Source organism: Rhizopus delemar, genomic scaffold (genome assembly GCF_000149305.1).
Source record: "Rhizopus delemar RA 99-880 supercont3.2 genomic scaffold, whole genome shotgun sequence".
Classification (NCBI taxonomy): domain Eukaryota; kingdom Fungi; phylum Mucoromycota; class Mucoromycetes; order Mucorales; family Rhizopodaceae; genus Rhizopus; species Rhizopus delemar.
In genome coordinates, this window is record NW_027137828.1 from 3,942,816 (window position 1) to 3,970,030 (window position 27,215).

The window sequence follows — 27,215 nt, forward strand, 5'->3', positions numbered from 1 at the left end:
AGAAGGTCATTAAAAAAGTCCGGATCGAGATACGACTTCTGCAGGTCGAGAAAAACAGCTCCAAAAATTAGCAATTGCATGACAAAAAAGCTTGCGAAACGAGAATCGGCAAATTAGCATTCGTGGTGAACAGGTTATGATAATAGATTCTCATTTTGAAGGCGTTGGTTCGATTCCCAGTAGACGCTCAGCAAACATAGTCTACTTTTTGCATTATTTTTGGGTCTAAGTAACTTACTATTTTTTTTGGAAATATCAAAAGTTTTCGGGAAAATCTTATCAGTTCTGTATGGTAAAACGAATCCCCGTTGCGGAGATGTTGTCTATCTATCGGCTGGTTTCGGACAGATAACAAAACATGTAAAAAAGATATAAAAAGGCCGACCATTTCTTTTTTTTTTTCTTTCCTTCATCTTTTTATCAATTTTATCAATCTCCAATGTCTTCTAACGCTGCTAACAACATGCCAACTCTTGCTTACATCGCAGAAAGAACCATGACGGCTGAATGTACATTGAAGTAAGTTTATTTTTTACCTGGGAGGGAAAGTAATTAAAGGCAACTGGTAAAAGTTATTTGAAGGAGAACGGTGCCTTTTTTTCTTCGCGCAAATGTAAAGAAGGCTCTGAAATGCGCTTGAACCAGTCCAGCCGGGATGGATTCTTTTGGCGATGCGGCTCAACCACCTGTGCGTGTGGGCGTAGCCGCATTTCTTACTTGGATGGGTCCTTCTTTCAAGGTCGCAAGTCCATCATCCATCAAACACTATTAGTAGTGTACCTCTTTTTGCTTCAAGTTCCGAACGGAACAATATCCACCATGACTGGTCTTAGTCTGCCAACTGTTCGTAACATTGTTAAAGACGTCTATCAAGTAATGGAGGCAGATCTTCGAATTGAAGATGTCCAAGTTGGTACGTGGTGCTTTGTTTATACTAGAGTATGTAATTAATAAATCATACTTAGGAGGGGTTGATAGTGCTGGACAGCCTATTGTCGTAGAGATAGATGAAAGCAAGTTTGGCAAGAGAAAGTACAACAAGGGGAAGAGAGTCGATGGTGTTTGGGTTGTTGGAGGCGTAGAGCGTACGCCCGAACGTAAGGTGTTCTTGCTGACGGTACCTAACCGCAACCAAAATACCTTGAAGCTCATAATCGATACTTTTGTTAAGGATGGTAACGATTACAATATGTATACGCTAGATGATCAGTGTACCTAACCCTTGTTGACAGGCTCACATGTCATGGTAGACTGTTGGAAAGGATATAAAGGGATCGACAGTGATCCAAGCCGAAGTCTTATTGTTCAAACAGTCAATCATTCCAAAACGTTTCGCGATCCAAAGACAGGTGCCTGCACTAACACCATTGAAGGCACGTACTTCTATAGATCATAGAATTCTTAAACGATGCTAACAACCAGCTATTAGGCACTTGGAATGGTATCAAACGAGGAGTGACCAGCCGTCATCGCACAGCATCGATGATGCCATGGAAATTAGTGGAGTTCATCTGGCGAAGAAAACATGCTGACAATCACTGGAAGGCAATGCTTGCTTGTTTTTCGCAAGTGTCATTCACCAGAGCAGGTATTGCCAACCAAGGCCCATTGGTATCTTTGCTGAAAACCGTCCTAGAAGATGCCACTGGTGATCAGGGCGATGAAGAGCCATTTATTTTTATCTCAGATGAAGATTCCAATAGCGAATCTGACGGAAATAATACCTCTGCACCTACTACGCCCGTAAAAAAACTCCGAACTGCTTAAAATAAACAAATAAAATTTTCATTGATAACCATAAAAATCAGGGCTTATAGCGCCTATTTTCTTTCCCCATTTATTTCCGCATATTACCATTTTTGGAAATAAAGGTTACATCATCTAAAAATAGACGATCCAGGCTTTCAAATGATATATAGAACACGTCTGTACGCTCAAGTTTAGCTCCGCTACAGCCTTCCAAAACGATGGACGGTAAATCTTTCATTTAGCCCCCTCTACGTTGGTAATTACACTGTCAAAAGAAAAACTCAAGGTGGTTCATACGTGTTGGTTGATGCAACTGGAGCACTCTTACCAAGAGATGTACCTCCATCGCAAATAAAGGTTATTTCCCAGGAAGTATCTTTATCCAATACTGATCAATCTGAATCATACGATGTTGAGGCAGTTTTACACCATAAGGGATCACCGGGTAATTACTTATATAAAGTTCGATGGAAAGGTTATGGAGAAGAAGATGACACTTGGGAACCGGCTAGTCATTTCCATGATTACAGACCGATCCAAAAGTATTGGTTACGTATAAGTGAACAAGAACCAGCGCGCGAGGTTCAACTTGTTCCTAAAAAAAGATACAACCAAGAAAAGAAAAAATGTGCATCGCAATGTAACTAACTCTAAAAGAAACAGACGTTAACACATTGACCTTCTTCCACCCAACTTTCATTAACTATACATATATGTTACCAGCAAATAACGCAATTATAAAATATTTACAAGGATAGTAAAAAATGGAATTTTTTCTCATGCCTTAATATTTTTCAATTTGCACGTTTGTACGCAGTCACATTTACAGACAAACATCACTTTAGCAATAAATTCCTGTTTAGGGTTTATTATCGCCTAAATGCTTTGTTCCATTCTTGAACACTATACTTTATATGTTTATATAAAGAGCCACTATACGTTATATGACTTCACCCTACCAAGCACCTATTTCTTACAACAAATAGAGCTCATCTTGACATCTCAAACCTCATTTTGACATTCAGTTAAACAAACATCTTTTTACTTGCCACATTAATTCCAGAAAAGATAATTACAACCTGGAAGGGGGCAATGTCATGTTTTGACATGTCAATAAGATAACAGTCTTATCATTCTAAGCTAAATCTTTACAAATGAGTTTGAATAAGAATAGATCCTGATAATTACCAACTGCCCTGAACAGCCAAGTTTCACTTTCATCTCAACAGTTGATTATTTACATCAGTTTATAAAATTTTTCTTATACATGTCAAATCATATCGGTCGTAACTATCTCTTGTCATTTAATCTCAGGTCTTGCTCAAACTAATATAAATAGCCTTGGAATCTTTCTTTAATAAAAGTAATTCGACTTTAGAACTATTGTTCGGTCTCGTTAATTCTTCTTTTTCATATTTTAAATACTTAAAAACACTTCATACCCGCTTATTTTGCAATGCATTCTGAACATCGCTTTCTTATCAATCATAAATCACCGGAATTTGCATACCAACCTTATCTATGACAATCTATGACTCGTACCTTTAGTGTAAAGTATAAGTAGCTTTACGTTACCGGTTTTTTTACAATATTCTTAGTCTCTATCTATACTGTACTTTCTCATCTTTATCTTGCCTCAAATGACTCGTACTATCAGCAAATCTGTTCAAAATCAAATCCAATTGCCCTTGACTAGTAACATGGCATATGAACAAGTTATGGAACGCATTTCCGGATTGAAAAAATTCACTTTAGGTAGGTGCACCAGCAAGTTCTTTCCAAACAGAATGAAGGTAGCCCCTGGTCGAAGAGCAACTATTGGTGAAACTGCCTAATCATACATCCGTAGACAAGTACTAAATGGTGAATTCAAGACAGCCAAAGCAGTACATCAATATCTGAATGGTTTGGGGTATACTATTGGTTATTCTGGGGTCTTAAAACTTCTTAAAAGTATAAACTTCAGAGCTAAAATTAATGCCAAGAAGCCTCTGCTTAGTAAACAGCACAAGGAACGACGTTTAGCATGGGCTATGGCTCACAAAGTCTGAACAACCGATGATTGGAGGCATATGGTGTTTAGTGATGAGACTAAAGTCAATGTTTTTGGATCAGACGGTTGCAAGTATTACTGGAGTCGACCAGACGATGCATTACAGCCTCATCACTGAGATCCTACAGTAAAAGGTGACCAAGGAAGTGTTATGGTATGGGGTTGTATCACTCACGATGGACCTGGGTATGCTTGCTGGATACGTGATGGAACTATGAAAGCTGTGGATTATGTAAATATCTTAGAAACTACCCTTATGGACAGCTTAAAGTATTGTGGATACAATCCTGAGGATGTCTATTTTCAACAAGATAAAGATCCTAAGCACACTTCGAAGCTTGCTAAGCAATGGTTTGTGGATAATAACTTCAACAGTGAACATATCTATAGCTGACCATCCCAAAGTCCGGATTTAAACCCTATTGAACACGTATGGCATCACCTTAAACTCAAGCTGAGTGTATATGACACTAAGGCTAAAGGTGTACATGGGTTATGGGAAAAGATTGAAAAAGAATGGAATACTTTTACAGTGGACGAGTGTAGACGATATATAGATAGCATGCCCGTCCGTTGCAAAGCAGTTACTAAACCTAAAGGGGGACATACTCGCTATTAAATAAAATTTATGTTCAAGCGGAAAAATTGTCCCAGTGCGGTGGTTTTTTTCTATTGTTGATTAACTCAGACCGTGTACTCTTCGAAATCCGAGTTTTTGATATTATGTAGTACGGACCGCGACCTTTCTAATGAGCATAGAACTAGCCGCTTAGCCTAAGAATTGGTTGAGTTATGGAGTCGAAAATAAAAAACGTTGAAACACTGGGACAATTAGTCCACCCACTGTATTTGACTATGTGAAGTTAATATGAATAAAGCTTAATATAAAAATCTAAACAAAGTCTTTTGGACAATTGGCACTTCAGGCCACGATGGATAAATCATAAGTTCTACAGTTCAATCGGCGCTAGAACTACATTCCAAATATGGAAGTATATACTTTTGGCCATTGCGCATCGATTGGTACCACTTTCGTTTTCGAATTCCGACTCTTTGCTATAAATTTTTGCGTCTGAAAATAGGCGGTACACAATTTTTTTTGGCAAGCTTTATATCAATGACATCTTTACAGATTTTAATAAAATTTTGAACATTTGTGTAACTGTATACTCCAAAAATATAACTTTTAAATTTGTTAGCATATTGTGTTTTGATGAGGAGAAACATGCTAAAAACAGCAGCAAAAAAATAAAAATGTCGGCGATTTTGGCGGAGATTTTGCATAAACATTTTTATTTGTTAGTGCATATAGTATGCAAAATTTTATCAAAAACTATCGAGTAGAAAGAATTTTATGTGTTCCTTAAATTTATAGCATATCCGCACGTTTTCTATTATTGCGGAGCGAATATTTGCTTTCACACTCCGAGAATTTGGGAAATGACTTACCCAATAATATGCTACATTGGGTAAAAGTTTGAATGGAATCTGAAAAATTGAATTTTGGGGCACATCTGGCACTGTAAGCATCTGGTTTTCTCAGCTTGCCCTCATTTACTTTTTTGAAGGATTAGCAATCGCCAACTCCTTTGTATGTTTCTTGAACTCTAATATTATTGATGTATGGCAGTTACATGAAATATCGATATGGCCGCCAAAATTTTTGCGACCTAATTAGGGTCCGTAGCGTATATGCTATAATAAGGATATCTTGCAAAGAGGCATCATCCACTGTCCGAGCATTTATACCAAATGGAAGCTTATTCCTAAACATCTTTTGATGCATTTAATATAGATACTAAGTTTTTTAACTTGATAACATCATTATTATTATGTAAGAATCACATTGTTTCCTTGATTCTTAAAATATCGTTATTTCTTCGTTATGGTTCAAACATTAGTTGTAAAAAAACTAATTGTAATTGTTAAGATCATAGAAAACAAGAGGTAAAAACAAAAATAAAGAAACAGTTTGTGAACGTTTCGAGTCTGATCTTTATTTCAGTTTAAGTTAAAGTAAAAATTATTCTAATTGAAGGCAGGTATTTATATCTTATTGAGTGAGTGGCTTGATATCTTCTATTGCTATCGTTTTTCTAATATTCAGGTACTTTAGCAAGTGTTATCTCTAATTATGATCATGAAAACTTTTCATTTGTTCTTTTGTATGTCTGTCATAGATGATCTTTTATTCTGGGAATTCCTCACTGATTTGAATAACGTTATTTTACGCGTTATTTCAATTATGTGAAAGATTAGCAATATTCCTGACATTGGATTGGATTTGGTTATTTTAGTTGATACTTCTTCTTATCAAAGAACTTTCATGAATACAATAGATATTCTAAAAGAAGATGTTTAATTGGAATTGATTGTATGATCTTATTTAAATAAATTTGTATCTTATTTTATTTTAATTATGATCTTGTATTAAGACTTATATTTATTAATGTCAACTACAGTCAGTTACTGTTCTACAGCGGTATGATCTTATTTAAATAAACTTATATTTTGTTTTATTTTAATTATGATCTTGTATTAATGCTTGTATTTATTAATGTCAACTACAATCAGTTACTGTTTTACAAAAGTAATAAACTATATACTGTTATATAATAACGTGATATCATTCTTGAATATCATTTAAAAATATTAATACATACCGTTTTTATAATGCTTTTTTAATTACAAATCTATTCTTAATTAAATTTTAAGTGTTCTTATTAAATATGTTATTCACATTATAATTTGAATTAAAAAAAATATAAATTATTTTTACTGGATACGGTATATTTCTTTGCTATTTATTTTTTTTTAGATGTGTGTCTATAGTTCATAGTAGATGTAATGAAAAAACACAACAGTAAGTACTTTTTAGGCAAAGAAGAATTATAATTAAGCAAGAGCACATGATAATAGCGCTTTTGCTTTGCAAATTAAAGTTAGCATATAGTTACGTATTGACTACATTAAATAAAGGATAGCCACTTCATATTGGTTTAATTAAATAAGATACAGTAAAATGACCCTAATAAATTGACGAAGTACGTAGCAAATACCTTAACAAAAAAATGCCTATATTTTTTAATATATGTTACGTTTATTATACTGCATTTGGAGTATTTTGCTCTGCGATCATAGCATTGTATAATGCTTCTGATGCTTCTCGAAAGTTATTTAATTCTCGGTTACGTACAACATCCATTAATCTACTTGTAGCTTCTTCTACTGAAAGAGCACTACTGTTACCAGAACTAGGTAAAGCGTTGCTTTCATCTTCTATCACGACTGCGACATCAGATCTTCTATTAATCCTACGGCGACGTGCTGGAGGTGGTTGTACTTGTACTTCTTGATAATCTGGATCATCATCAGTATCATCCGTATCTGTGTCATCACCAATATCGACTATTATGCAGAAATTAGTATTACATTGATCCAGACAAATATAAGGCTATCATTTTTTTTTGTATAAATAATTACTGTCAATTTCATGATTGTTGTTCATTTCATCTGTTGGATCCCCTTCTATCACCTCTTCACTTCCTTCTTCTTCTGTTATAAGTTGATAATTTTCAACTTCTTCGTCTCTATTTCTCTGCCTTGGCATATTAGGAAACGATACTTCTCCTAAACCACGCACTAGAGCGGCCCAAATTCGGTTGCGATTTTCATAACGCCATAAGTACTCCAGTAGGCGATATGGACATTCAACCTTTGTACGATGTCTAGCTTGCATTTCCCTTTTGACATCGGCCCACAATCCTTCTATGATGTTTGTATTGATCATCCCTTGAGTATTGTTTTGGCGTACTTGATCTTCCGTAGCAAACCCAAGGGAATGATTAACTACTTGATGTCTGTAGATATGCTGCTCACTGTCCATCATTGCAACTTGAAGAGCTCCAGTGCGGGCATTGTATCGCTCCCTAGGGTGCAAGCCGCTGTAGGCACGCCAGCCATCTGTTCTGATTGTTGTACCTGGAGCAACGTACTTTCGAATGATGGGTATAAGGGTATGTGCGTTTCGGTTTGGAACAGTGCATAAAAATCTGCGGCCTGCTTTAAATTGTGGTACCAATCTTGTTTCAGTCTCCCCGTTTTCTTGTGATACTGTCACAACCCTATTTGTACCAAGAGCAATAGCTTCGACCATGCCCAAAACCCATACGCCTTCCACTCGATGGCCTCTATGGTATTTCCTCTTACCAAATTTCGACTCATCAATTTGGACATGGTCTACACCTGACCCACCTACATCATGTAAATAAGATATAAAAGAAAAACTCATAACTTACCTAACATAATTGGATTATGTCTTAACAAGTCGCTTTCAAAAACAACAATCAAGTCGCGGTACAACTGGGCAATCACCTTGTAGTGAATTGAAAGATCTCTATAGATGGTTGAAAACCTTTCTTGGTTCATAGTAAGGCGAAATATAACCTTCAATGTTATACGAATATCACATCTTTTTCGGTAAAACATTGAGTTTTTTGTCACAGATTGCGAGACTTCTGTTGCATGCGCAGCACGATTATAGCAGCGAAATTGATACTGATTACGAGATGCTCTCCATGTTGGACCACGCATGATTTCGCTGCATTTAGGACATCTAACCTCTGGTTGAGTAGAAATAGCACCAATGCTTCTTAAAAAACTAAAGAAAAAAAATTAACAATCTTATTTTGTTAAAAAAAAAGATATTTGCCTCCAACAAGAATCGAAAGAAATTGTAATAGCTTCTCTGTCCAATTCACCATTAGGTACAATTCTTGAGCTTGGACCATTGGAAATTAAATTGTTATTGTTTGCTGACATACTTGTATACTGTATCTAGTTTGAAGTTGAATGTTTCAATAGTATAGTTTTTTATAAAAAAAAAAAGAACTTAATGAATAATGGTTACTTATATTATCTTCAACTTACCTTTTATTAAAAACTAAAAAAAAGAAAAACAAAAGAAAAAAGAAAAAACATGAAGCCACAAAAAAACTTTTTTTGTGGCTTACAAAATCCTTTGAGCTCCGAAACAAAAAAAAAGGAAAACGTAATTCGTTATCACAGAAGTATAAAATGGTAACAGGATGTTTCGAACTCACGACATCAAGATTAGAAAGGAGGGCATTGCCAATTAAGCTATTTTGTAATTTCTGAGAAATAATGCATTAGATACATCTGATCATTTGTTACAAATATTTTGATGGCTGTTAAGCAAGTTTAAAAGCACTATATGGTGTTGACTACTTTTAAAAATTACTAATGTACCAAATGATATGAAAACCAACTTGGAATAAAGGGGCTTCACTTAAGAAATGCCCCATTATTCTTGACTAAATCGGGATATATTCGGAATTTCAAAAATTAAACAGCGCCATTCGATTATCCTTGTCTTATAACCTTAGTTTCCATTTTTGGATGGTTATTCTAGCTCCGCTATAGCTGTAGAACTTATGATTTATCCATCGTGGCCTGAAGTGCCAATCACCCAGTCTTTTATTCATCTGTGTTGGGAATAATGTTATAAATGATTCCAAGTTATGTCAGCATATTATTCAGGATCATATTTGATTCCTTTTATTAAAATAAAGTGACTATAATCTTATGTATCCTTAACAGTAGTTCACCATGCGTTGACTAATTAGAGATGGGCGACCAGCTTCATTAACATTTCCACTCATCTTAAGAGATGAGCGGTACTTCTGAACAGTGGTACGACTAACGCCAACTTGCTTCGCTACTTTGCTGTTTGACTTCTTGGATCTCAGCAATGAGTAGATGCTGTTTACTTTGTCATTTGAAATTGCACGCATGTCGGATCTGCAATGGTATAATGTCTTAATGGCGTGCTGCAATTTAACAAAAAAACACTTACATGTAGATGATATTACGATGAAAGAAGAAAGAGAGGAAAAAAATATAAAAAATTTATTATTAAGCCACATTTTTGTGACTATATTATGTTATTTATAAACGTCGTCAAAATTGGTCGCATGTACCGCCGGACTTTGAGGGCCCATTATTACCAGTATATTGGGTCTACGGTGATGTCTGTGTTACCATATGATTTTCCAGAGTTTGCTCTTTCGAATGATGTATATATTATTGTAATACGCCAAGAAATGAAGTAGAAGGTAGTCTGTATAGGCAAAATATGAAAACATGCGACCAATTTTGACGGCCACTGTATATTAGATGATATTTATTATGGTAAGCCTAAGCAATAGTATAAGCAAAATACATAACTAACATGCTTCTCTATAGACAGTTTGTTGGAAGAAATATGCAGTTTTTTGTCAAGATACAAAGCATCCATTTTAAATTTGAAAAAAAATGATTACGAAATCATCGGCTATGAGAAACATTTTTAGATATATATGTATGATTTTTTTCTTTAAATGTATTAATATATAAAAAATTTATAAAAATATAAGCATGCTGATATAAATATGCATTCTATACAATATAGACTAATTGTAATTTAGATAATTTTATAATTGCGTAAATATAAAACATTGTAAATAAAGCATATACAATTTTAATATATATTTATAATAAACGTATATAATGTATAATACATAAATATAAAAAACATAAATGATAAATATCAGAATAAGTTCATAATAATAACATTAAGAACAAAATGTTTCTCTATGTCCGCAAGTCCCCATCTGACGTGGATCCAGAAACAAGGCTGAAACTCTTACAAAAAATGGTTGACAATCTGCTTGACCGCTCCCTTGTTGATAAAGTTTACGTTTCAGTATCTAGTCCTGCATCTTCGCCGTTTAACGAAAGGGACTTGAATAAAACTGACGAAATTATGGAAAAACTCAAACATGTAACTGGAAATACTCCAGGTAAAGCAATACTACAGCATATAGACTGAAAAACCCATCACTAACTTTCTATTTGATTCACAATAGATATGTTAGAGTATCTTCAATCTATTGATCATAATATTTGTTTGGCTTCGATTGACTTTGCTGGGATTTCTTCACGTTCCCATCTCGTAAAAGATTTGTTAGAAGAGTGCCCTGTTATAAAGAAAATTGCTATTGAAACTTTTATTTCTAATAACGAAATTCTTCTCCTGGACTCTCAACTTCTGTTGTCAGATAATCAACTACTTGAAAAATTTGATTGTAGAAAAAAGCTAATTCAACGATCAAAATAATGAATAATATAATACATGATTTTAATAAAACCAGTTAGGAGACTTTGTGATGTTATTAAATAGTAAAAAATATATATTCAAATTGTTTTAAAGACGTTCATTATACATATGGTAATCTAGCTATGTTATAGCCATACAACCAGTTCTTGATACCGTGGGGGACTGCCAAAATTGTTGACTAAGGCTGTTCCTATGAAAAAGAGGTCTGACCTTTTATTAAATTGAGCTACGTTCATATTTATGTCAACTCACTGAGTAACCTAGAACAGTCCACGACACTAGAACACTGCTATCTGTAACTATTAAACTAAATTTTAGTAGGCCTCCTGACTCTAGATCAAGAGTAGAATATAGCTAAGACTTAGAGAGGATGACATATGTCAATATTTCATAAAGGCAACAAGGTATTGGTTAAGCAGTAGTCTATTTCTAGTATCTAATTACTTCCAGAAATTAAAGACATAATCGCAATAGGAGATTGTATTTTTATAAATAGTGGTACTTTTTATATCATAATAAAGACAAGCCATAAACAGTCTCAAAGTAAATCACTTATGTTTATTTCTATTATTATTTTGTTTCTCTTTCCTGTCGTAAAATACAAGATAAATTCAGATGTAAAGAATCGAAAGTAGTTCTACAGTGGGTGAAAAAACTCTAAAAACGTCAGATATTTTTTCAGTTTTTAGCCTCTGTGAGCATACACAGCGACTTAGATCATGCAAAAACTTTATGACATACTTGTTGTACTGTCTATTACATGTCATGAAAGTTTTAAGCTCAGGTTATTATTTAACAGTCCGAAAAAGCGATAGAAGTGTTGTGGGCTTATTTTTAGGGTTTTTTCCCTTTACTTTTATTATATTATACAGTTGTTGGAATAATTGTTCGAATGTTTTGCAATTTTATACGTTTTGCTTTGTATCTCTGCAGCCAGATACGATAGAGCTACGTACGATACCTCATTAAAAAGCGACAGCTTTCGCATATAACATATAAAACGCTAGGGGGTCTGGAATTATTTCCATATATAGTAAGACCAAATTGCGTCAAGCATATGCATTCGAACAATTTTTCCAATTGAATCATCTTTTATTTAATACCGTGTATGACCGCCTTTAGCTTTAATAACTGCTCTACAACGAGCTGGCATACTCTTGATATATGCTTGGCATTACTCTTTGGTACAAGAAATACATTCTTTCTCGATTCTAGACCAGAGATCATGCAGTCCTTTATCCCTATCTTCATCTAAGCTCAGCCTCAGCTTTAAATGGTGCCAGAGATGCTCTATAGGATTCAAATCAGGACTTTGAGCAGGCCAACTGAAAGTATGCTCTTCTTTTAACCCATTTTCCTTAAACCAAACATGAGCAAGCTTTGATGTGTGCTTAGGATCACTGTCGTGTTGAAAATAAATAGATTCCTGTTGGTAACCATAGTACTTCAGACTGTCCATCAGTGTAGTTGACAGGATATGAACATAATCTGATGCTTTCATAGTACCATTCTCAATTGCGCAGCCATATCCAGGACTATCCCACGTCATACAACCCCAAAGCAGCACACTGCCAGCTCCTCCTTTGACTGTAAGGTCAAGATGATGAGGCTGCAATTTGTCACCAGGTCGTTTCCAAAAGTACTTACAGCCATCTGAACCCCAAACATTAATCTTGGTCTTATCAGAAAGCACTATACGTCTCCAGTCATCTTCTGTCTAATCTTTGTGAGCTTTAGCCCACTTTAGTCTAGCTTCCATGTGACATTTTTTGAGGAGAGGCTTTTTCTTCTTAATTTGGGTATCGAAACCCATACTGTGAAGCATTTTTACTGTACCAAAATAGCCTATCTTGTGACCAATACTGTTTAAATATGGCCATACGCTCTTTGCAGTCTTAAGTGAACCATTTACAAGCTCTCTCTTCAGGTAATTCTTTGTCGTTGAGCTTATAGTATGTGGAATAGGCGTGTTATTTCTCTCGATTAATAAAAGTAATAAAATAAGTCGAAAAATCGATGAGTCTCTTGAACCTCTTTATTGAGTAAGGACGAGAGAGAGAGCCCATTCAATACAAACTACGTCTTAGAATATAATAATGTGATTTAGGGTCCGAGGTAGTACGGTATAAATTGTGTGGGCTGTTTATCGTATATAGCACTTTGGGCTATATATGATATACAGTCAAATTATTAGTTGAAGAATCTTTTGAGTGATCTCACACGACATTAAGAAAATTATTAAGGTAAATACGACAGAATCCAAAGCTTCTACATGCTCTCGGATACTTTGACACATGTATCAACTTTATAGTCAACAAAAGAAATGTCGAAATCAGAATATACAATCGATCCAAAAAAGACATATTCATAGAACCTTATGAAGAAATCGGAATATTAGAAAAATTCAATACGAAAAATGACTCAATAGTTAAAGCTTATACACTTGATAGAAGACCACAGTTAAATGTTATGGATAAACATCAAATGGTCGAACCTCTAAAAAAGCATTTATTTTCCAAATTAGAAGTTGGAGAAGTTGACAAGGAAATAATTATTGAATTAAGAAGGCTACTCAACAAATACAAAGAAATTTTTGATTGGGATAACGACACCATTGGACACACAAAGTTGTTGAAACACAGAATAATCATCGAAGATAATGCCCATCCAATTAGTCATCGCCCATACAGAATTAGTCCTATAGAGGCAGAATATCTCCAAAAAGAACTAGATAAATACTGTAAACTTGGTGTTATAGCTCCTTCAAACAGTCCTTGGGCAGCTCCAGTAATATTAGTAAAGAAGAAAAATGGAGATTATCGTATGGTGATTGATTACAGAAAGTTAAACGCCATAACAAAAAAAGATGCATACCCTCTACCTCGTATTGATGATTTACTTGATACACTTGGAAAAGCCAAAATATTCTCAGCTCTAGACATGCGAGCAGGTTTTCATCAAGTTCCCTTAGAACAAGATAGTAAAGAACTTACAGCTTTTACAACTAAGTTTGGCACATATCACTGTAATACATTACCGATGGGATTAGTGAATTCACCAGCAACTTTCCAAAGATTAATTGATCTATGCTTCCGCCCTCTTATCAACAAATGCTTAGTAGCTTATATAGATGACCTCAACGTATATTCACTCAATCATCATCAGCATCTAAATCATCTAGAGCAAGTTTTTCAATGTATTCTAGCTGCAAACCTAAAACTTAACCCAGAGAAATGCTTCTTTTTCAAAGATCATCTGAAGTTCTTAGGGTACATGGTAACAAAAGATGGAATACAAACTGACCCAAGCAAAATTGAAAAGATTGTTAATTATCCTATACCAAAATCTATCACTCAAGTACGAGCCTTTTTGGGACTAGCTTCATATTACAGAAGATTCATTAAGAACTTTGCCGCTATAGCACGTCCATTACATGATCAAACTAAAACCTCTAAAAACATTCCATGGACACAAAAGACTACTGATTCATTTGAAAAACTAAAGCAACTACTAACAACTGCACCTGTTTTAGCAAGGCCCGATTTCAATAAACCCTTTTTACTCGTAACCGATGCATCAAAAGCCGGTTTAGGCTGTATCTTGACACAGTTAGACGAGAATGGACATGAACATCCAATTGTATTTGCAAGTAGAGCACTCAAGGCAAATGAAGCAAATTATGCTGCAACCAAACTGGAATGTTTAGCCGTAATATGGGCAGTAAAGCAATTTAGACCCTATTTACTTGGACAAAAATTTACTATTATTACGGATCATTCTGCATTAAATGGATTACTTAAAGCAAGCAACCCAACAGGAATTATTGCAAGATGGATAACAATCCTAACCGAATACGAATTCGAGATCAAATACCGTCCGGGAAGAGTCAATGAAAGCGCTGACTTCTTATCAAGATTGGGATATTAGAAGTACCAAACTAGTATTTAAAAAAAAAAAAAAAAAGATGAAAAAAAAAAATTACAGCAACAACAACAATACACACACAAGAATTACAAACCACAAAACTATTCATCGCAACACATATCACATTAAACAACAAGCAACAACTCGAAACAAATCAATACACAAGATCCATAATCATTGTGTCCCCAGAAATAGAAATCTAGTATCACTAAACCTGAAGTTACAAACCCTGTGTCCCCAGAAACGGAAATTAAATATGGAAACAGAAAAAATTCAACAACTAAAACATTATTTGCTCACGCTCAAGATGCCTGATCAAATATCAGATAAAATGCAAAAATACATCAAAAAAGAATCCAAGAATTATACCATCTTTCAAGGTGTACTCTTTAGATACAACACAACAAATGGCGTAATAAGAAAAGTTCTCAATAAGAACGAAGCTCAGGAAATAATTGAAGCTTATCATCAACACCCACTTGGAGGTCACCTTGCCTATAATAATACATTACACAAAGTCGCATCTCGTTTCTACTGGGATGGAATGAATCAGCAAATATTAGAATACGTACAAAAATGTAACAGATGTCAGATGTACGGCAGTAAATCCTTGAATGAAGAACTGTATCCAGTTCCCATATCAACAAAACCATTTGATCGTATTGCTCTTGATGTTAAACATGTACAAGCCTCAAGGTCTGGCTACAGATATACAGTGGCCGTCAAAACTGGTCGCATGTTTTCATATTTTGCCTATACGCACTATCTTCTTCTTCATTTCTTAGTCTATAGCAATGAAATATAGTTCATTCGAAAGAGCAAACTCTGGACAATTATATGGTAACACAGACATCACAGTAGAGCCAGTATACTGGTAGTAATTGGTACTTAAAGTCCGACGGTACATGCGACCAGTTTTGACGGCATTAATAAGTCAACATTTTTACACACTTTATTTAAAAAAATTAATATTTAGTCCAACGACCTTTTGCTTTAATAACTGCAGCACACCTTTTCGGCATACTTTCGATATATTTTTGGCATTCTTCTTTGGAAATGGCATACCAGGTCTGACCTATACGCTCCCATAGCTCATGCATACTAGTTGGTGGTGCCTCATAGCTATGAAATAGCTCTCTCTTTAAATGAGCCCACATATGCTCTATGGGATTTAGGTCTGGTGATTGAGGAGGCCATTCCAATGCTTCAAATGGCTGCTGGTCAATCCATTCTTTCACTACCTTCGATGTATGCTTCGGATCATTGTCCTGCTGAAACACCATTTTGGAGGAATCCAAGCCATAACTTTCCATTGTCTTGAGTAAGTCATCTTTTAAGACCTCAAGGTAGCCTTCGCTATTCATACGATGACCTACATCAACTATCCACCCAACTCCTTCCCATGTAATGCAGCTCCAGACCATGATATTGCCGCCTCCATGCTTGACGGTTTGCTGTACATGTCGCGAGTTCAATTCCTCATGAGGTAGTTTCCATGCATAAGCCTTTCCGTCGGATGCAAAACGATTTACTTTAGTCTCATCAGAGAATATGACACGTTTCCAGTCATCCACAGTCCAATGTTGGTGCGATTTGGCCCACTGAAGGCGTTTCACGATGTTTTGGCTGCGTAGCAAAGGTTTTTGAGGCTTGACAAACGCTATAAAGCCAGCTTTTTTAAGAACGCGGCGTACGGTACTGTCACTTACTGACATTCCAAATTCTTCTTTTAGAGCTTTTTGGATCTCTACAGCGTTATTTTTTCTTCCTAAGGTGACTAATCTCCGGATGTAGTTCACCATGCGTTGGCTAATTAGAGATGGGCGACCACCTTCATCAACATTTCCACTCATCTTAAGAGATGAGCGGTACTTCTGAACAGTGGTACGACTAACACCAACTTGTTTTGCTATTTTGCTGTTTGACTTCTTGGATCTCAGCAATGAGTAGATGTTGTTTGCTTTGTCATTTGAAATTGCACGCATGTCGGATCTGCAATGGTATAATGTCTTAATGGAGTGCTGCAATTTAACAAAAAAACACTTACATGTAAATAATATTACGATGAAAGAAGAAAGAGAAGAAAAAAATATGAAAAAATTGCAATTAAGCCTCATTTTTGTAACTATATTATGTTACTTATAAACGCCGTCAAAACTGGTCGCATGTACCGTCGGACTTTAAGTGCCAATTACTACCAGTATACTGGCTCTACTGTGATGTCTGTGTTACCATATAATTGTCCAGAGTTTGCTCTTTCGAATGAACTATATTTCATTGCTATAGACTAAGAAATGAAGAAGAAGATAGTGCGTATAGGCAAAATATGAAAACATGCGACCAGTTTTGACGGCCACTGTATAATCGCAGCAATCGATTACTTGACTAAATATGTAGAAGCTAAGCCAATGAGATTCCAGACAGCATCAGAAATAGCCATTTTTCTCTACGAAGAAGTTATATGCCGCCATGGATGTCCTACGATTATAGTCTCAGATAATGGAAAGCCCTTTTTGAGCGATTTAATACGAAAAGTCTGTCAAAATTATTCAATTATACACAAGACTACAACTCCATATAATCCCCAGAGCAATGGTCTCATAGAAAGATTTAATCGAACTCTAGGCCAAATACTACAAAAGCGATCAGAAGATGAAAAGAAAGACTGGGATCTATACTTACCAGCAGCATTATTTGCTTACAGATCCATCAAACAGGCTACAACCAAACAAAGCCCATTCTTCTTAACATATGGCTATGAGCCAAGGACACCTTTTGACATGGAACATCATTTATATGATAAAAAATCACCTAAATTTGAAGCAACCTTGTATCACCGAACTTCTCATCAAATACACAATCTTAATCGTATTAGAGAACAAGCCGCAGCAGCCATAAAAACCACACAAGCAGCACAACGCAAAGCAATTGAAAATAAAATCCTAGATCAACGAAAAGAATTAAAGCCCCCATTCAAACTTGGAGAATTAGTTCTATTATATAAGGACTATTTATCTACCTCTTGGTCAGGCAAACTACAGGATAAATGGGAAGGACCTTTTATCATACACCAAATACTTGGAAAAGGCACTTACCACATTAAAAATATGGATGTACAAGATACCCGAATTAGGAGAGTTCATGGAAACCGTCTCAAGTCATACACAATGCCTAATGTTAGTTGGAGAACGGACCACTTGCGAAACGTTACAAGCACTATGGATGTTGAAACAAATGAACTACTTCAGTAAACTAAACATCTTATGATAATCAAAAAAAAAAAAGGGAAAACGACACAAAACACAAAAAAAAAAAACATATACAGTAGGTCAAAAAACTGCTGCAAGGAATTGCAAAATTCATGTTTTACAGCTGCTTGTCTATGGATACCGCACCAAACTATCCCAAACTTTGACTGTTTGTGCCACAATAGGAAGGGCATTTATTCGTTAATTTTCGGATGTGGGCAATGGTTATTGGTGGAATTTGATACTGCTAAAGGTAGTATTTTAAACATCCGGTATTTTTTACTTGTTTACATATGTTTGAAATAATGAATTTTAATACGACCCAACCGGTTGCCATCACAATTTTTCTCACTTTTGACGTGATTAGAATGCTATCTATATTTAAGAGTGCTTACAATTCCTTTATTTTAAATTTTATATTCCTTTGTTTAAATTATTTCTCTTTTTTACCCTTTCGTCAATCGCATGCATAAATGACTGTCAGAGGAGAAAGTAAACGACCTCAAACAGACATTAACCGGATCCACATCAAAATATGATATTGCTAAGGAGACTGGATTACACGAATCAACTGTTAGTAGATACTTTATAACGTTGTTTTCAAGTAGGACAGTGAGCACAGGTGATAGACCTGCAGTAGTCTCCGAAGTGACGAAGCGGTTAATCAAAAGAAAAGTCATGGAATGGGTTCTAAAGGCTTCTAAAGAGGTGTACCGGGAGCTGGTTGGATTTGGCTATGATATCTCATACCAGTCAGAAATTAACGTACTGAAATCAATGGAGTTCCATTTTCTGATAGAAAAAAAGGAGCCATTTCAGACAAAAGTGCATACGTACCATCAGTTAGAATGGAACAAGGAGCATCAGGATTTGGCAATGGTTGACTGACAACAGATCGTTTATTTTAATGAAACCCAGATCAACGTATAGGACTTTAATGGTGATGATCACTATCGGAAAAGGCCAAGTGACCTTTTTCAACATCATGACCTGGATTTTGTAATCCACCATGAAGCTAGCAAATTGATGTCCTGGTGTTGTATAACCTCTGAAGGACCAGGATATGCTTGCTAAATTCACGATGGAAAGTTGTACTCGGGTGTTTACTAGCATATTTTGAACACTACGCTTCGTGATAGTATGAAGTACTACAATTTCGACTGGTCCAACATTTACTTTTAGCATGACAATAACCCAAAGCACAAGGCATAATTTACAATGGCCTAGTTATGTAGTAACCTAGAGAGCTATGTTAACTATTGGCCAGCTTAGAGCCCGGACTTAAATTCAATCGAGCACGTATGGCATCAATTGAAGTTGAATCTCAAATATTACGAACGTAGAGCAAAGAACACGAATGCGCTTTGGGAACAAGTTGATAAAATATGAATTGATTTCGATAAATATCTTTTCGGAAGTCATGTAGATAACATTTCGAAAAGAACTCAAGCGACTATTAATAGAAAAGGAGGTTCAACTAAATATTAATAAATAAATTCATTCCGTTCAAATTTTCGTTTTTCCAAATTTTCAAATTGCGCATCTCATACTTCCTTCAATACTTATCCAATAGGGCTTAAACTCTTTCGGATTTCTCAAGACATGTAGGAAATTTACTATGTGGGAACAGAGGCAGTTTGTGCCATTGTAACAGGATATGCGCTACAAAAACCAAGAAAAATGGATTCCTTGCAGCAGTTTTTTGACCTACTGTATATACCCTATCAATATCCATTATTTTCAAACATATCAAATCAAAAAAATATATATATATAACAACAATGAACTCTGCTGCTCTTAACTGTTTCTCTCTTGCTTCTGACTCGAATTCCGATATGTCAAGAATATCGGATGTTCTGTTCGTAACATGGAGGCGCTCTTATGCTCCAAAGGAAGAGGATTTTCCATCCAAAGACGCTTATCGAAGTGAAATCCATACGAACTACTTTAAGGAACTGTACAAAAATGAAGGATATAATTCATTGATCGTGTGCATTGACGATTTTCTTCGTGAAAATGAATGTAAAGATGATGAAGACGTCATCTATCTGGTTGAAGGAGACCGTGCTAATACAAGATGGAATTATGCCGTTGATTGTGCCAACAAAATCCAAGATCAAGTTGAAGCCCAACGCATGTCAATCCTAGACGAGCCCATCCCTGACATCAATGTGGTGCCTATATCACCTATCTCCATGATCAAATCCTCTCAAGTTTCAAGCAATGTTATCGACCAAAGCATCATAGATGCATACTTGGAAATGGATTGGGACTTTAATGGCTCCAAACAAGCAATCGAAATGTATAAAATCAAATTTACTAACACCTTTTTCGATTACCAATGTGTTCTTGATCAAGAAAGAAAACTTGCCCGACAAAAAGAACAATTAATGAAACAATTTGCTGAAGAAGTAAATGAATGGAGTCATTTAAAATTTGAAAAGCCCACACAAGAACCAGGAAGTATCCAAAGATACCTTACCTCAAAATACAACCAACTAAAATCACTCATACCAAATGGACGAATAAATCCAAACATTATGAGAAGAATCAAAGAAGGAGATCATTGGATCCGCAAATTAAAGAACAATCAAGCGTTCGAGGACGAACTTTTCCCCACCCGGAGGATCTGAAAGATATACAGTCAAGTTTTTTTTAGTACCACGCCAGTTAGAAAATGAACTTTTGCGTAACAACCTATTTGAAAACGGAGTATCAACTCTTTTGCTTGAAAACCAAAAACAACATAAAATTATAAAAACCAAAAACATATAAATACCCTTATATCCTATCCCTATTTTTTACTTCACTTCACTTTGTTGTATAATGGTTTAAATAATTGAAAAATAGGTAAAAACAAAGATCAAGAAACAGTGTGAGTACTTTTTGAGACTGATCTTTATTTCAGTTTAAGTTAAAGTAAAAATTATTCTAATTGAAGGCAGGTATTTATATCTTATTGAGTGAGTGGCTTGATATCTTCTATTGTTATCGTTCTTCTAATATTCAGGTACTTTAGCAAGTGTTATCTATAATTATGATTATGAAAACTTTTCATTTGTTCTTTTGTATGTCTGTCATAGATTATCTTTTATTCTGGGAATTCCTCACTGAATTGAATAACGTTATTTTACGCGTTATTTCAATTATGTGAAAGATTAGCAATATTCCTGACATTGGATTGGATTTGGTTATTTTAGTTGATACGTCTTCTTATCAAAGAACTCTCATGAATACAATACATATTCTAAAAGAACATGTTTAATTGGAATTGATTGTATGATCTTATTTAAATAAACTTATATTTTATTTTATTTTAATTATGATCTTGTATTAAGACTTATATTTATTAATGTCAACTACAATCAGTTACTGTTCTACAACATAATCCCCTCCCAGGTATGATTAATACCGTTTAGATCTTTTACGTCTACCTTGGCTCTTATTCTTCTCATCAATTGTTGTGGAAGAGTACAGTAGGTCAAAAAACTGCTGCAAGGAATCCATTTTTCTTGGTTTTTGTAGCGCACATCCTGTTACAATGGCACAAACTGCCTCTGTTCCCACATAGTAAATCTTCTACATGTCTTGAGAAATCCGAAAGAGTTTAAGCCCTATTGGATAAGTATTGAAGGAAGTATGAGATGCGCAATTTGAAAATTTGGAAAAACGAAAATTTGAACGGAATGAATTTATTTATTAATATTTAGTTGACCCTCCTTTTTTATTAATAACCTCTTGAATTCTTGCCGGCATGCTATCGATATACCTTTGGCAAAGATCTTTGTCAAAGCCATTCCATACTTTTTCTACTCGTTCCCAAAGCTCATCCGTATTCTTTGCTCTACGTTCGTAACAGCTGAGCTTCAACTTCAATTGATGCCATACGTGTTCTATTGGATTTAAGTCCGGACTCTGAGCTGGCCAATCGCTAATATACCGCACTTGATGATTATCTAACCAGTCTATTGTAGATTTTGCCTTGTGCTTTGGATCATTATCATGCTGAAAGTAAACGTTGGACCAGTTGAAATTGTAGTATTCCATGGTATCGCGAAGCGTAGTGTTCAAAATATGCTGGTAAACATCAGAGTTCATGTTCCCATCGTAAATTTGACAAGCATATCCTGGTCCTTCAGAAGTTATACAGCCCCACATCATCAATTTGCCTGCTCCATGCTTGACTGTAAGTTCTAGATGATGCGGTTGAAGAGGATCATTTGGTCTTTTCCAATAATACTTACAGCCATCAGAGCCCCATACGTTGATCTTGGTTTCATCAGAAAAGACGACTTTTCGCCATTCTTCTACTGTCCAATCCTGATGCTTCTTGGCCCATTCTAATCGATGCTGCATATGAGCTTTTGTCAAAAACGGCTTCTTTTTTTTTATTGAAGAATGGAACTCCATTGATTTCAGTACGTTAATTGCTGACTGGTATGAGATATCGTAGCCAAGCTGAACCAGCTCCCGGTGTACCTCTTTGGCAGTCTTTAAAACCCCTTCAATGACTTTTCTTTTTATTAACCGCTTCGTCACTTTGGAGACTACTGTAGGTCTACCACCTATGCTTTTTGTCCTATTTGGAAACAACCGTCTAGAGTATCTACTGACAGTTGATTCATGTACTCCAATTTCTTTAGCAATATCGTACGTTGATGTGGATCCAGTTAATGCTTGCTTGAGATCGTCTACTTTTCCTTCTGGCAGTCGTTTAGGCATGCGATTGGTAATAAGGTAAAAAAGAGAAATAATTTAAGTAAGGAAATATAAAATTTAAAATAAAGGAATTGTAAGCGCTTTTATATACTGGCAACATTCTAATCATGTCAAGAATGTGAAAAATTATGATAGCAACCGGTTGGGTCGTATTAAAATTCGTCATTTCAAACATATCTGAACAAGTAAAAAATGTCGGATGTTCATAATACTACCTTTAGCGATCTCAAATTCCACCAATAACCATTGCCCATATCCGATAATCGACGAATAAATGCACTTTCTATTGAGGTACAAACAGTCAAAGTTTGAGATAGTTTGGTGCAGTACCCATGGAAAACCAGCTGTAAAACCGGAATTTTGCAATTCCTTGCAGCAGTTTTTTGACCTACTGTAGCTGGTTCCTTTTAAGTCTATTGATATTTTACGTTTACTTGACTGAGGATTAGATTCCTTATTTGTATTGTTTGATTTTTCTTTTTTATCAAGAATTTTATATTTCGTTTTGATGTCTTCAGGTACAATACCAATTCTTTGCCAATATTCAGTTATGAATTTAAGGTCTGCAAAGTGAGATGCAGGTTCCCAGGTATCTTCACTCTCATCATAACCTTTCCATCTACACTTATAAATATATTTTCCTTTAACTTTTTTATGTGCTAAGATGGCTTCAACTTGATAGAATTTATTTGAAGATATTACTTCATTCTGTGATATCATCTTGAGTGCGGATGGTGGGTAGTTTTTAGGTAATAAATCTCCTTTTTCATCTTCAAGCACATAGGATCCACCTTGGGTGGTCCTTTTAACTTTATAAGGTCCCTCATATGGAGCATCAAGCTTATTTGTTTTATAATTTACTGTTACCATTACATAACTATTTTCGGGGATTGATACAAGTTTATGGGATCTATGAAAGATTTACCGTCCATCCACTATATATATATATACAAACTCCGCACGCGGAGTTTGGTATGCTTAATATGGTAATTGGGGCCACAAAACACGATTCCATCATTTTTAAGCGGAGTTTATTAAGCCAAAATTGGCCAATTGTGAGATCTACTAAGAACAGTCGTTATTTTTCCTTTTTTATCACTTCATTCAAGAGGGATGACAAGTAGAAGGTCATTAAAAAAGTCCGGATCGAGATACGACTTCTGCAGGTCGAGAAAAACAGCTCCAAAAATTAGCAATTGCATGACAAAAAAGCTTGTGAAACGAGAATCGGCAAATTAGCATTCGTGGTGAACAGGTTATGATAATAGATTCTCATTTTGAAGGCGTTGGTTCGATTCCCGGTAGACGCTCAGCAAACATAGTCTACTTTTTGCATTATTTTTGGGTCTAAGTAACTTACTATTTTTTTTGGAAATATCAAAAGTTTTCGGAAAACATTTATCAGTTCTGTATGGTGTAACACGCAAGAACAAAACGGCGGAATTTAAATCGTTGCAGTTTATAACGAACGCCTTACAGTTTGCAACGACCACCTTACACTATACAACAACCGCCTCTTATCTTATAACAACCACCCAAAATACCAAAAACAGAACAAAAGCATAAAATCCAAAAACATATAAATAACTCCAAATAATAATCACAAAAATACTTCACTTCTTATTAACTTCTTACTTACTTCACTTCTTATTTTACTTTTTCTTTTTATCAAATAAATATTCTTTTAAAGAGGCAAATTATCTCTTATTTTATTTAACATCAAGAACAAGAAGTCCCTTGAAGCTATCATACTTCATTGTAAAACCCCCTTTTATTTATCTTTTTATCTTTTTTTTTTTATTTTACCTTTATCAAAACAGTCTGATCTACTTTACAAGGTCTGGTGGTCACTATAACAAGCGAATCAAGCCAAATCTGACTCATATAAAAGCAACTCTTATATCAATTACACCCAAATCTGTTTATTTAAACCTTAACTCAACATTCCCAAACAGAGAAACTACTATAAACCAAATCATTACAATGGTAAAACGAATCCCCGTTGCGGAGATGTTGTCTATTGTAACGAAAATGGCAATGAAGATGCACAGAGATTAGCCGAGTCAAGTCAAAAAGATAAAAAAAATTAAAAAAATGAAAAAAGTTAAAAAGAAAAAAAATGTTGAAAATATAAAAAAGGTCAAAAAAATAAGAAAAGCTAAAAAGAAAAAAAAAAGAAAATATTCATATATATATCCCATCTTTTTGTAAAGAAATTGTCAGTTAGTTTAAATAAATCATATATTTCTACTCAATAATTAACAAACTTTAACAAGAAAGTCCCTGTTTACCTAAACTTTTTACTCTACTTTAACTTTTATCAAGAAACATCGTATTGATCTTACACATAAGATCTGGTGGTCACTACTTATCAAGCATCTGCTTAAATTCCATACAAAACAACAACTTACAAGGCAATCACAACCTTAAATCAAGCTCTACAAGCAAACTTTACCCAATTTAACTCACTTACTACAAGCCAACCTTTAAAATAACACTATCTATCGGCTGGTTTCGGACAGATAACAAAACATGTAAAAAAGATATAAAAAGGCCGACCATTTCTTTTTTTTTTTTCTTTCCTTCATCTTTTTATCAATTTTATCAATCTCCAATGTCTTCTAACGCTGCTAACAACATGCCAACTCTTGCTTACATCGCAGAAAGAACCATGACGGCTGAATGTACATTGAAGTAAGTTTATTTTTTACCTGGGAGGGAAAGTAATTAAAGGCAACTGGTAAAAGTTATTTGAAGGAGAACGGTGCCTTTTTTTCTTCGCGCAAATGTAAAGAAGGCTCTGAAATGCGCTTGAACCAGTCCAGCCGGGATGGATTCTTTTGGCGATGCGGCTCAACCACCTGTGCGTGTGGGCGTAGCCGCATTTCTTACTTGGATGGACCCTTCTTTCAAGGTCGCAAGTCCATCATCCATCAAACACTATTAGTAGTGTACCTCTTTTTGCTTCAAGTTCCGAACGGAACAATATCTACCATGACTGGACTTAGCCTGCCAACTGTCCGCAGCATTGTCAAAGATATCTATCAAGTAATGGAGGCAGATCTTCGAATTGAAGATGTTCAAGTTGGTACGTGATGCTTTGTTGATATCAGAGTATGTAATTAATTAGTCATACTTAGGTGGGGTTGGCAGTAATGGACAGTCAATTGTTGTTGAAATAGATGAAAGCAAGTTTGGCAAGAGAAATTACAACAAGAGGAAGAGAGTCGATGGTGTTTGGGTTGTTGGAGGCGTAGAGCGTACGCCCGAACGTAAGGTGTTCTTGCTGACGGTACCTGAACCGCAACCAAAATACCTTGAAGCTCATAATCGATACTTTTGTTAAGGATGGTAACGATTACAATATGTATACGCTAGATGATCAGTGTACCTAACCCTTGTTGACAGGCTCACATGTCATGGTAGACTGTTGGAAAGGATATAAAGGGATCGACAGCGATCCAAGCCGAAGTCTTATTGTTCAAACAGTCAATCATTCCAAAACGTTTCGCGATCCAAAGACAGGTGCCTGCACAAACACCATTGAAGGTACGTACTTCTATAGATCATAGAATTCTTAAACGATGCTAACAACCAGCTATTAGGCACTTGGAATGGTATCAAACGAGGAGTGACCAGCCGTCATCGCACAGCATCGATGATGCCATGGAAATTAGTGGAGTTCATCTGGCGAAGAAAGCATGCTGACAATCACTGGAAGGCAATGCTTGCTTGTTTTTCGCAAGTGTCATTCACCAGAGCAGGTATTGCCAACCAAGGCCCATTGGTATCTTTGCTGACAACCGTCCTAGAAGATGCCACTGGTGATCAGGGCGATGAAGAGCCATTTATTTTTATCTCAGATGAAGATTCCAATAGCGAATCTGACGGAAATAATACCTCTGCACCTACTACGCCCGTAAAAAAACTCCGAACTGCTTAAAATAAACAAATAAAATTTTCATTGATAACCATAAAAATCAGGGCTTATAGCGCCTATTTTCTTTCCCCATTTATTTCCGCATATTACCATTTTTGGAAATAAAGGTTACATCATCTAAAAATAGACGATCCAGGCTTTCAAATGATATATAGAACACGTCTGTACGCTCAAGTTTAGCTCCGCTACAGCCTTCCAAAACGATGGACGGTAAATCTTTCATTTAGCCGGACATCAATTTGCTAGCTTCATGGTGGATTACAAAATCCAGGTCATGATGTTGAAAAAGGTCACTTGGCCTTTTCCGATAGTGATCATCACCATCAAAGCCCTATACGTTGATCTTGGTTTCATTAAAGTAAACGATTTGTTGTCAGTCAACCATTGCCCAGTCCTGATGCTCCT

The 27,215-nt window shown here is 35.4% G+C and overlaps 16 protein-coding genes across 16 annotated transcripts; 11 read left to right on the plus strand and 5 right to left on the minus strand.

Annotated features, from left to right (window-relative positions):
- Positions 1–439: 439 nt before the first annotated feature.
- RO3G_03779 (uncharacterized protein) lies at positions 440–1,219 on the plus strand (the record flags this gene model as incomplete). Its single annotated transcript, XM_067658369.1, has 3 exons — positions 440–519; positions 705–913; positions 966–1,219. The coding sequence occupies 3 exons, from the start codon at positions 440–442 to the stop codon at positions 1,217–1,219; spliced, it is 543 nt and encodes a 180-aa protein (XP_067514470.1).
- Positions 1,220–1,548: 329 nt separating this feature from the next.
- Positions 1,549–1,767, plus strand: RO3G_03780 (uncharacterized protein; the record flags this gene model as incomplete). Its single annotated transcript, XM_067658370.1, has 1 exon — positions 1,549–1,767. The coding sequence occupies one exon, from the start codon at positions 1,549–1,551 to the stop codon at positions 1,765–1,767; it is 219 nt and encodes a 72-aa protein (XP_067514471.1).
- A 1,622-nt stretch (positions 1,768–3,389) lies between these two features.
- On the plus strand, positions 3,390–3,584 carry RO3G_03781 (uncharacterized protein; the record flags this gene model as incomplete). The annotated part of the gene is made up of 1 exon (XM_067658371.1): positions 3,390–3,584. The coding sequence occupies one exon, from the start codon at positions 3,390–3,392 to the stop codon at positions 3,582–3,584; it is 195 nt and encodes a 64-aa protein (XP_067514472.1).
- Positions 3,585–3,953: 369 nt separating this feature from the next.
- On the plus strand, positions 3,954–4,421 carry RO3G_03782 (uncharacterized protein; the record flags this gene model as incomplete). The annotated part of the gene is made up of 2 exons (XM_067658372.1): positions 3,954–4,153; positions 4,208–4,421. The coding sequence occupies 2 exons, from the start codon at positions 3,954–3,956 to the stop codon at positions 4,419–4,421; spliced, it is 414 nt and encodes a 137-aa protein (XP_067514473.1).
- A 2,484-nt stretch (positions 4,422–6,905) lies between these two features.
- On the minus strand, positions 6,906–8,395 carry RO3G_03783 (uncharacterized protein; the record flags this gene model as incomplete). The annotated part of the gene is made up of 3 exons (XM_067658373.1): positions 6,906–7,210; positions 7,286–8,056; positions 8,101–8,395. 3 exons carry the CDS (start codon positions 8,393–8,395, stop codon positions 6,906–6,908), a joined length of 1,371 nt encoding a protein of 456 aa, XP_067514474.1.
- A 2,050-nt stretch (positions 8,396–10,445) lies between these two features.
- RO3G_03784 (uncharacterized protein) lies at positions 10,446–11,161 on the plus strand (the record flags this gene model as incomplete). Its single annotated transcript, XM_067658374.1, has 3 exons — positions 10,446–10,662; positions 10,729–10,814; positions 11,111–11,161. The coding sequence occupies 3 exons, from the start codon at positions 10,446–10,448 to the stop codon at positions 11,159–11,161; spliced, it is 354 nt and encodes a 117-aa protein (XP_067514475.1).
- A 992-nt stretch (positions 11,162–12,153) lies between these two features.
- On the minus strand, positions 12,154–12,859 carry RO3G_03785 (uncharacterized protein; the record flags this gene model as incomplete). The annotated part of the gene is made up of 2 exons (XM_067658375.1): positions 12,154–12,671; positions 12,811–12,859. The coding sequence occupies 2 exons, from the start codon at positions 12,857–12,859 to the stop codon at positions 12,154–12,156; spliced, it is 567 nt and encodes a 188-aa protein (XP_067514476.1).
- Positions 12,860–13,463: 604 nt separating this feature from the next.
- RO3G_03786 (uncharacterized protein) lies at positions 13,464–14,906 on the plus strand (the record flags this gene model as incomplete). Its single annotated transcript, XM_067658376.1, has 2 exons — positions 13,464–13,959; positions 14,110–14,906. 2 exons carry the CDS (start codon positions 13,464–13,466, stop codon positions 14,904–14,906), a joined length of 1,293 nt encoding a protein of 430 aa, XP_067514477.1.
- Positions 14,907–15,210: 304 nt separating this feature from the next.
- On the plus strand, positions 15,211–15,708 carry RO3G_03787 (uncharacterized protein; the record flags this gene model as incomplete). The annotated part of the gene is made up of 1 exon (XM_067658377.1): positions 15,211–15,708. One exon carries the CDS (start codon positions 15,211–15,213, stop codon positions 15,706–15,708), a length of 498 nt encoding a protein of 165 aa, XP_067514478.1.
- A 405-nt stretch (positions 15,709–16,113) lies between these two features.
- RO3G_03788 (uncharacterized protein) lies at positions 16,114–16,224 on the plus strand (the record flags this gene model as incomplete). Its single annotated transcript, XM_067658378.1, has 1 exon — positions 16,114–16,224. One exon carries the CDS (start codon positions 16,114–16,116, stop codon positions 16,222–16,224), a length of 111 nt encoding a protein of 36 aa, XP_067514479.1.
- Positions 16,225–18,994: 2,770 nt separating this feature from the next.
- Positions 18,995–19,336, minus strand: RO3G_03789 (uncharacterized protein; the record flags this gene model as incomplete). The annotated part of the gene is made up of 1 exon (XM_067658379.1): positions 18,995–19,336. The coding sequence occupies one exon, from the start codon at positions 19,334–19,336 to the stop codon at positions 18,995–18,997; it is 342 nt and encodes a 113-aa protein (XP_067514480.1).
- Positions 19,337–19,932: 596 nt separating this feature from the next.
- RO3G_03790 (uncharacterized protein) lies at positions 19,933–20,784 on the plus strand (the record flags this gene model as incomplete). Its single annotated transcript, XM_067658380.1, has 1 exon — positions 19,933–20,784. The coding sequence occupies one exon, from the start codon at positions 19,933–19,935 to the stop codon at positions 20,782–20,784; it is 852 nt and encodes a 283-aa protein (XP_067514481.1).
- Positions 20,785–21,758: 974 nt separating this feature from the next.
- Positions 21,759–22,507, minus strand: RO3G_03791 (uncharacterized protein; the record flags this gene model as incomplete). Its single annotated transcript, XM_067658381.1, has 2 exons — positions 21,759–21,765; positions 21,921–22,507. 2 exons carry the CDS (start codon positions 22,505–22,507, stop codon positions 21,759–21,761), a joined length of 594 nt encoding a protein of 197 aa, XP_067514482.1.
- Positions 22,508–23,073: 566 nt separating this feature from the next.
- On the minus strand, positions 23,074–23,740 carry RO3G_03792 (uncharacterized protein; the record flags this gene model as incomplete). The annotated part of the gene is made up of 2 exons (XM_067658382.1): positions 23,074–23,258; positions 23,305–23,740. The coding sequence occupies 2 exons, from the start codon at positions 23,738–23,740 to the stop codon at positions 23,074–23,076; spliced, it is 621 nt and encodes a 206-aa protein (XP_067514483.1).
- Positions 23,741–25,484: 1,744 nt separating this feature from the next.
- Positions 25,485–26,216, plus strand: RO3G_03793 (uncharacterized protein; the record flags this gene model as incomplete). The annotated part of the gene is made up of 3 exons (XM_067658383.1): positions 25,485–25,564; positions 25,750–25,958; positions 26,011–26,216. 3 exons carry the CDS (start codon positions 25,485–25,487, stop codon positions 26,214–26,216), a joined length of 495 nt encoding a protein of 164 aa, XP_067514484.1.
- Positions 26,217–26,594: 378 nt separating this feature from the next.
- RO3G_03794 (uncharacterized protein) lies at positions 26,595–26,813 on the plus strand (the record flags this gene model as incomplete). Its single annotated transcript, XM_067658384.1, has 1 exon — positions 26,595–26,813. One exon carries the CDS (start codon positions 26,595–26,597, stop codon positions 26,811–26,813), a length of 219 nt encoding a protein of 72 aa, XP_067514485.1.
- Positions 26,814–27,215: the final 402 nt, after the last annotated feature.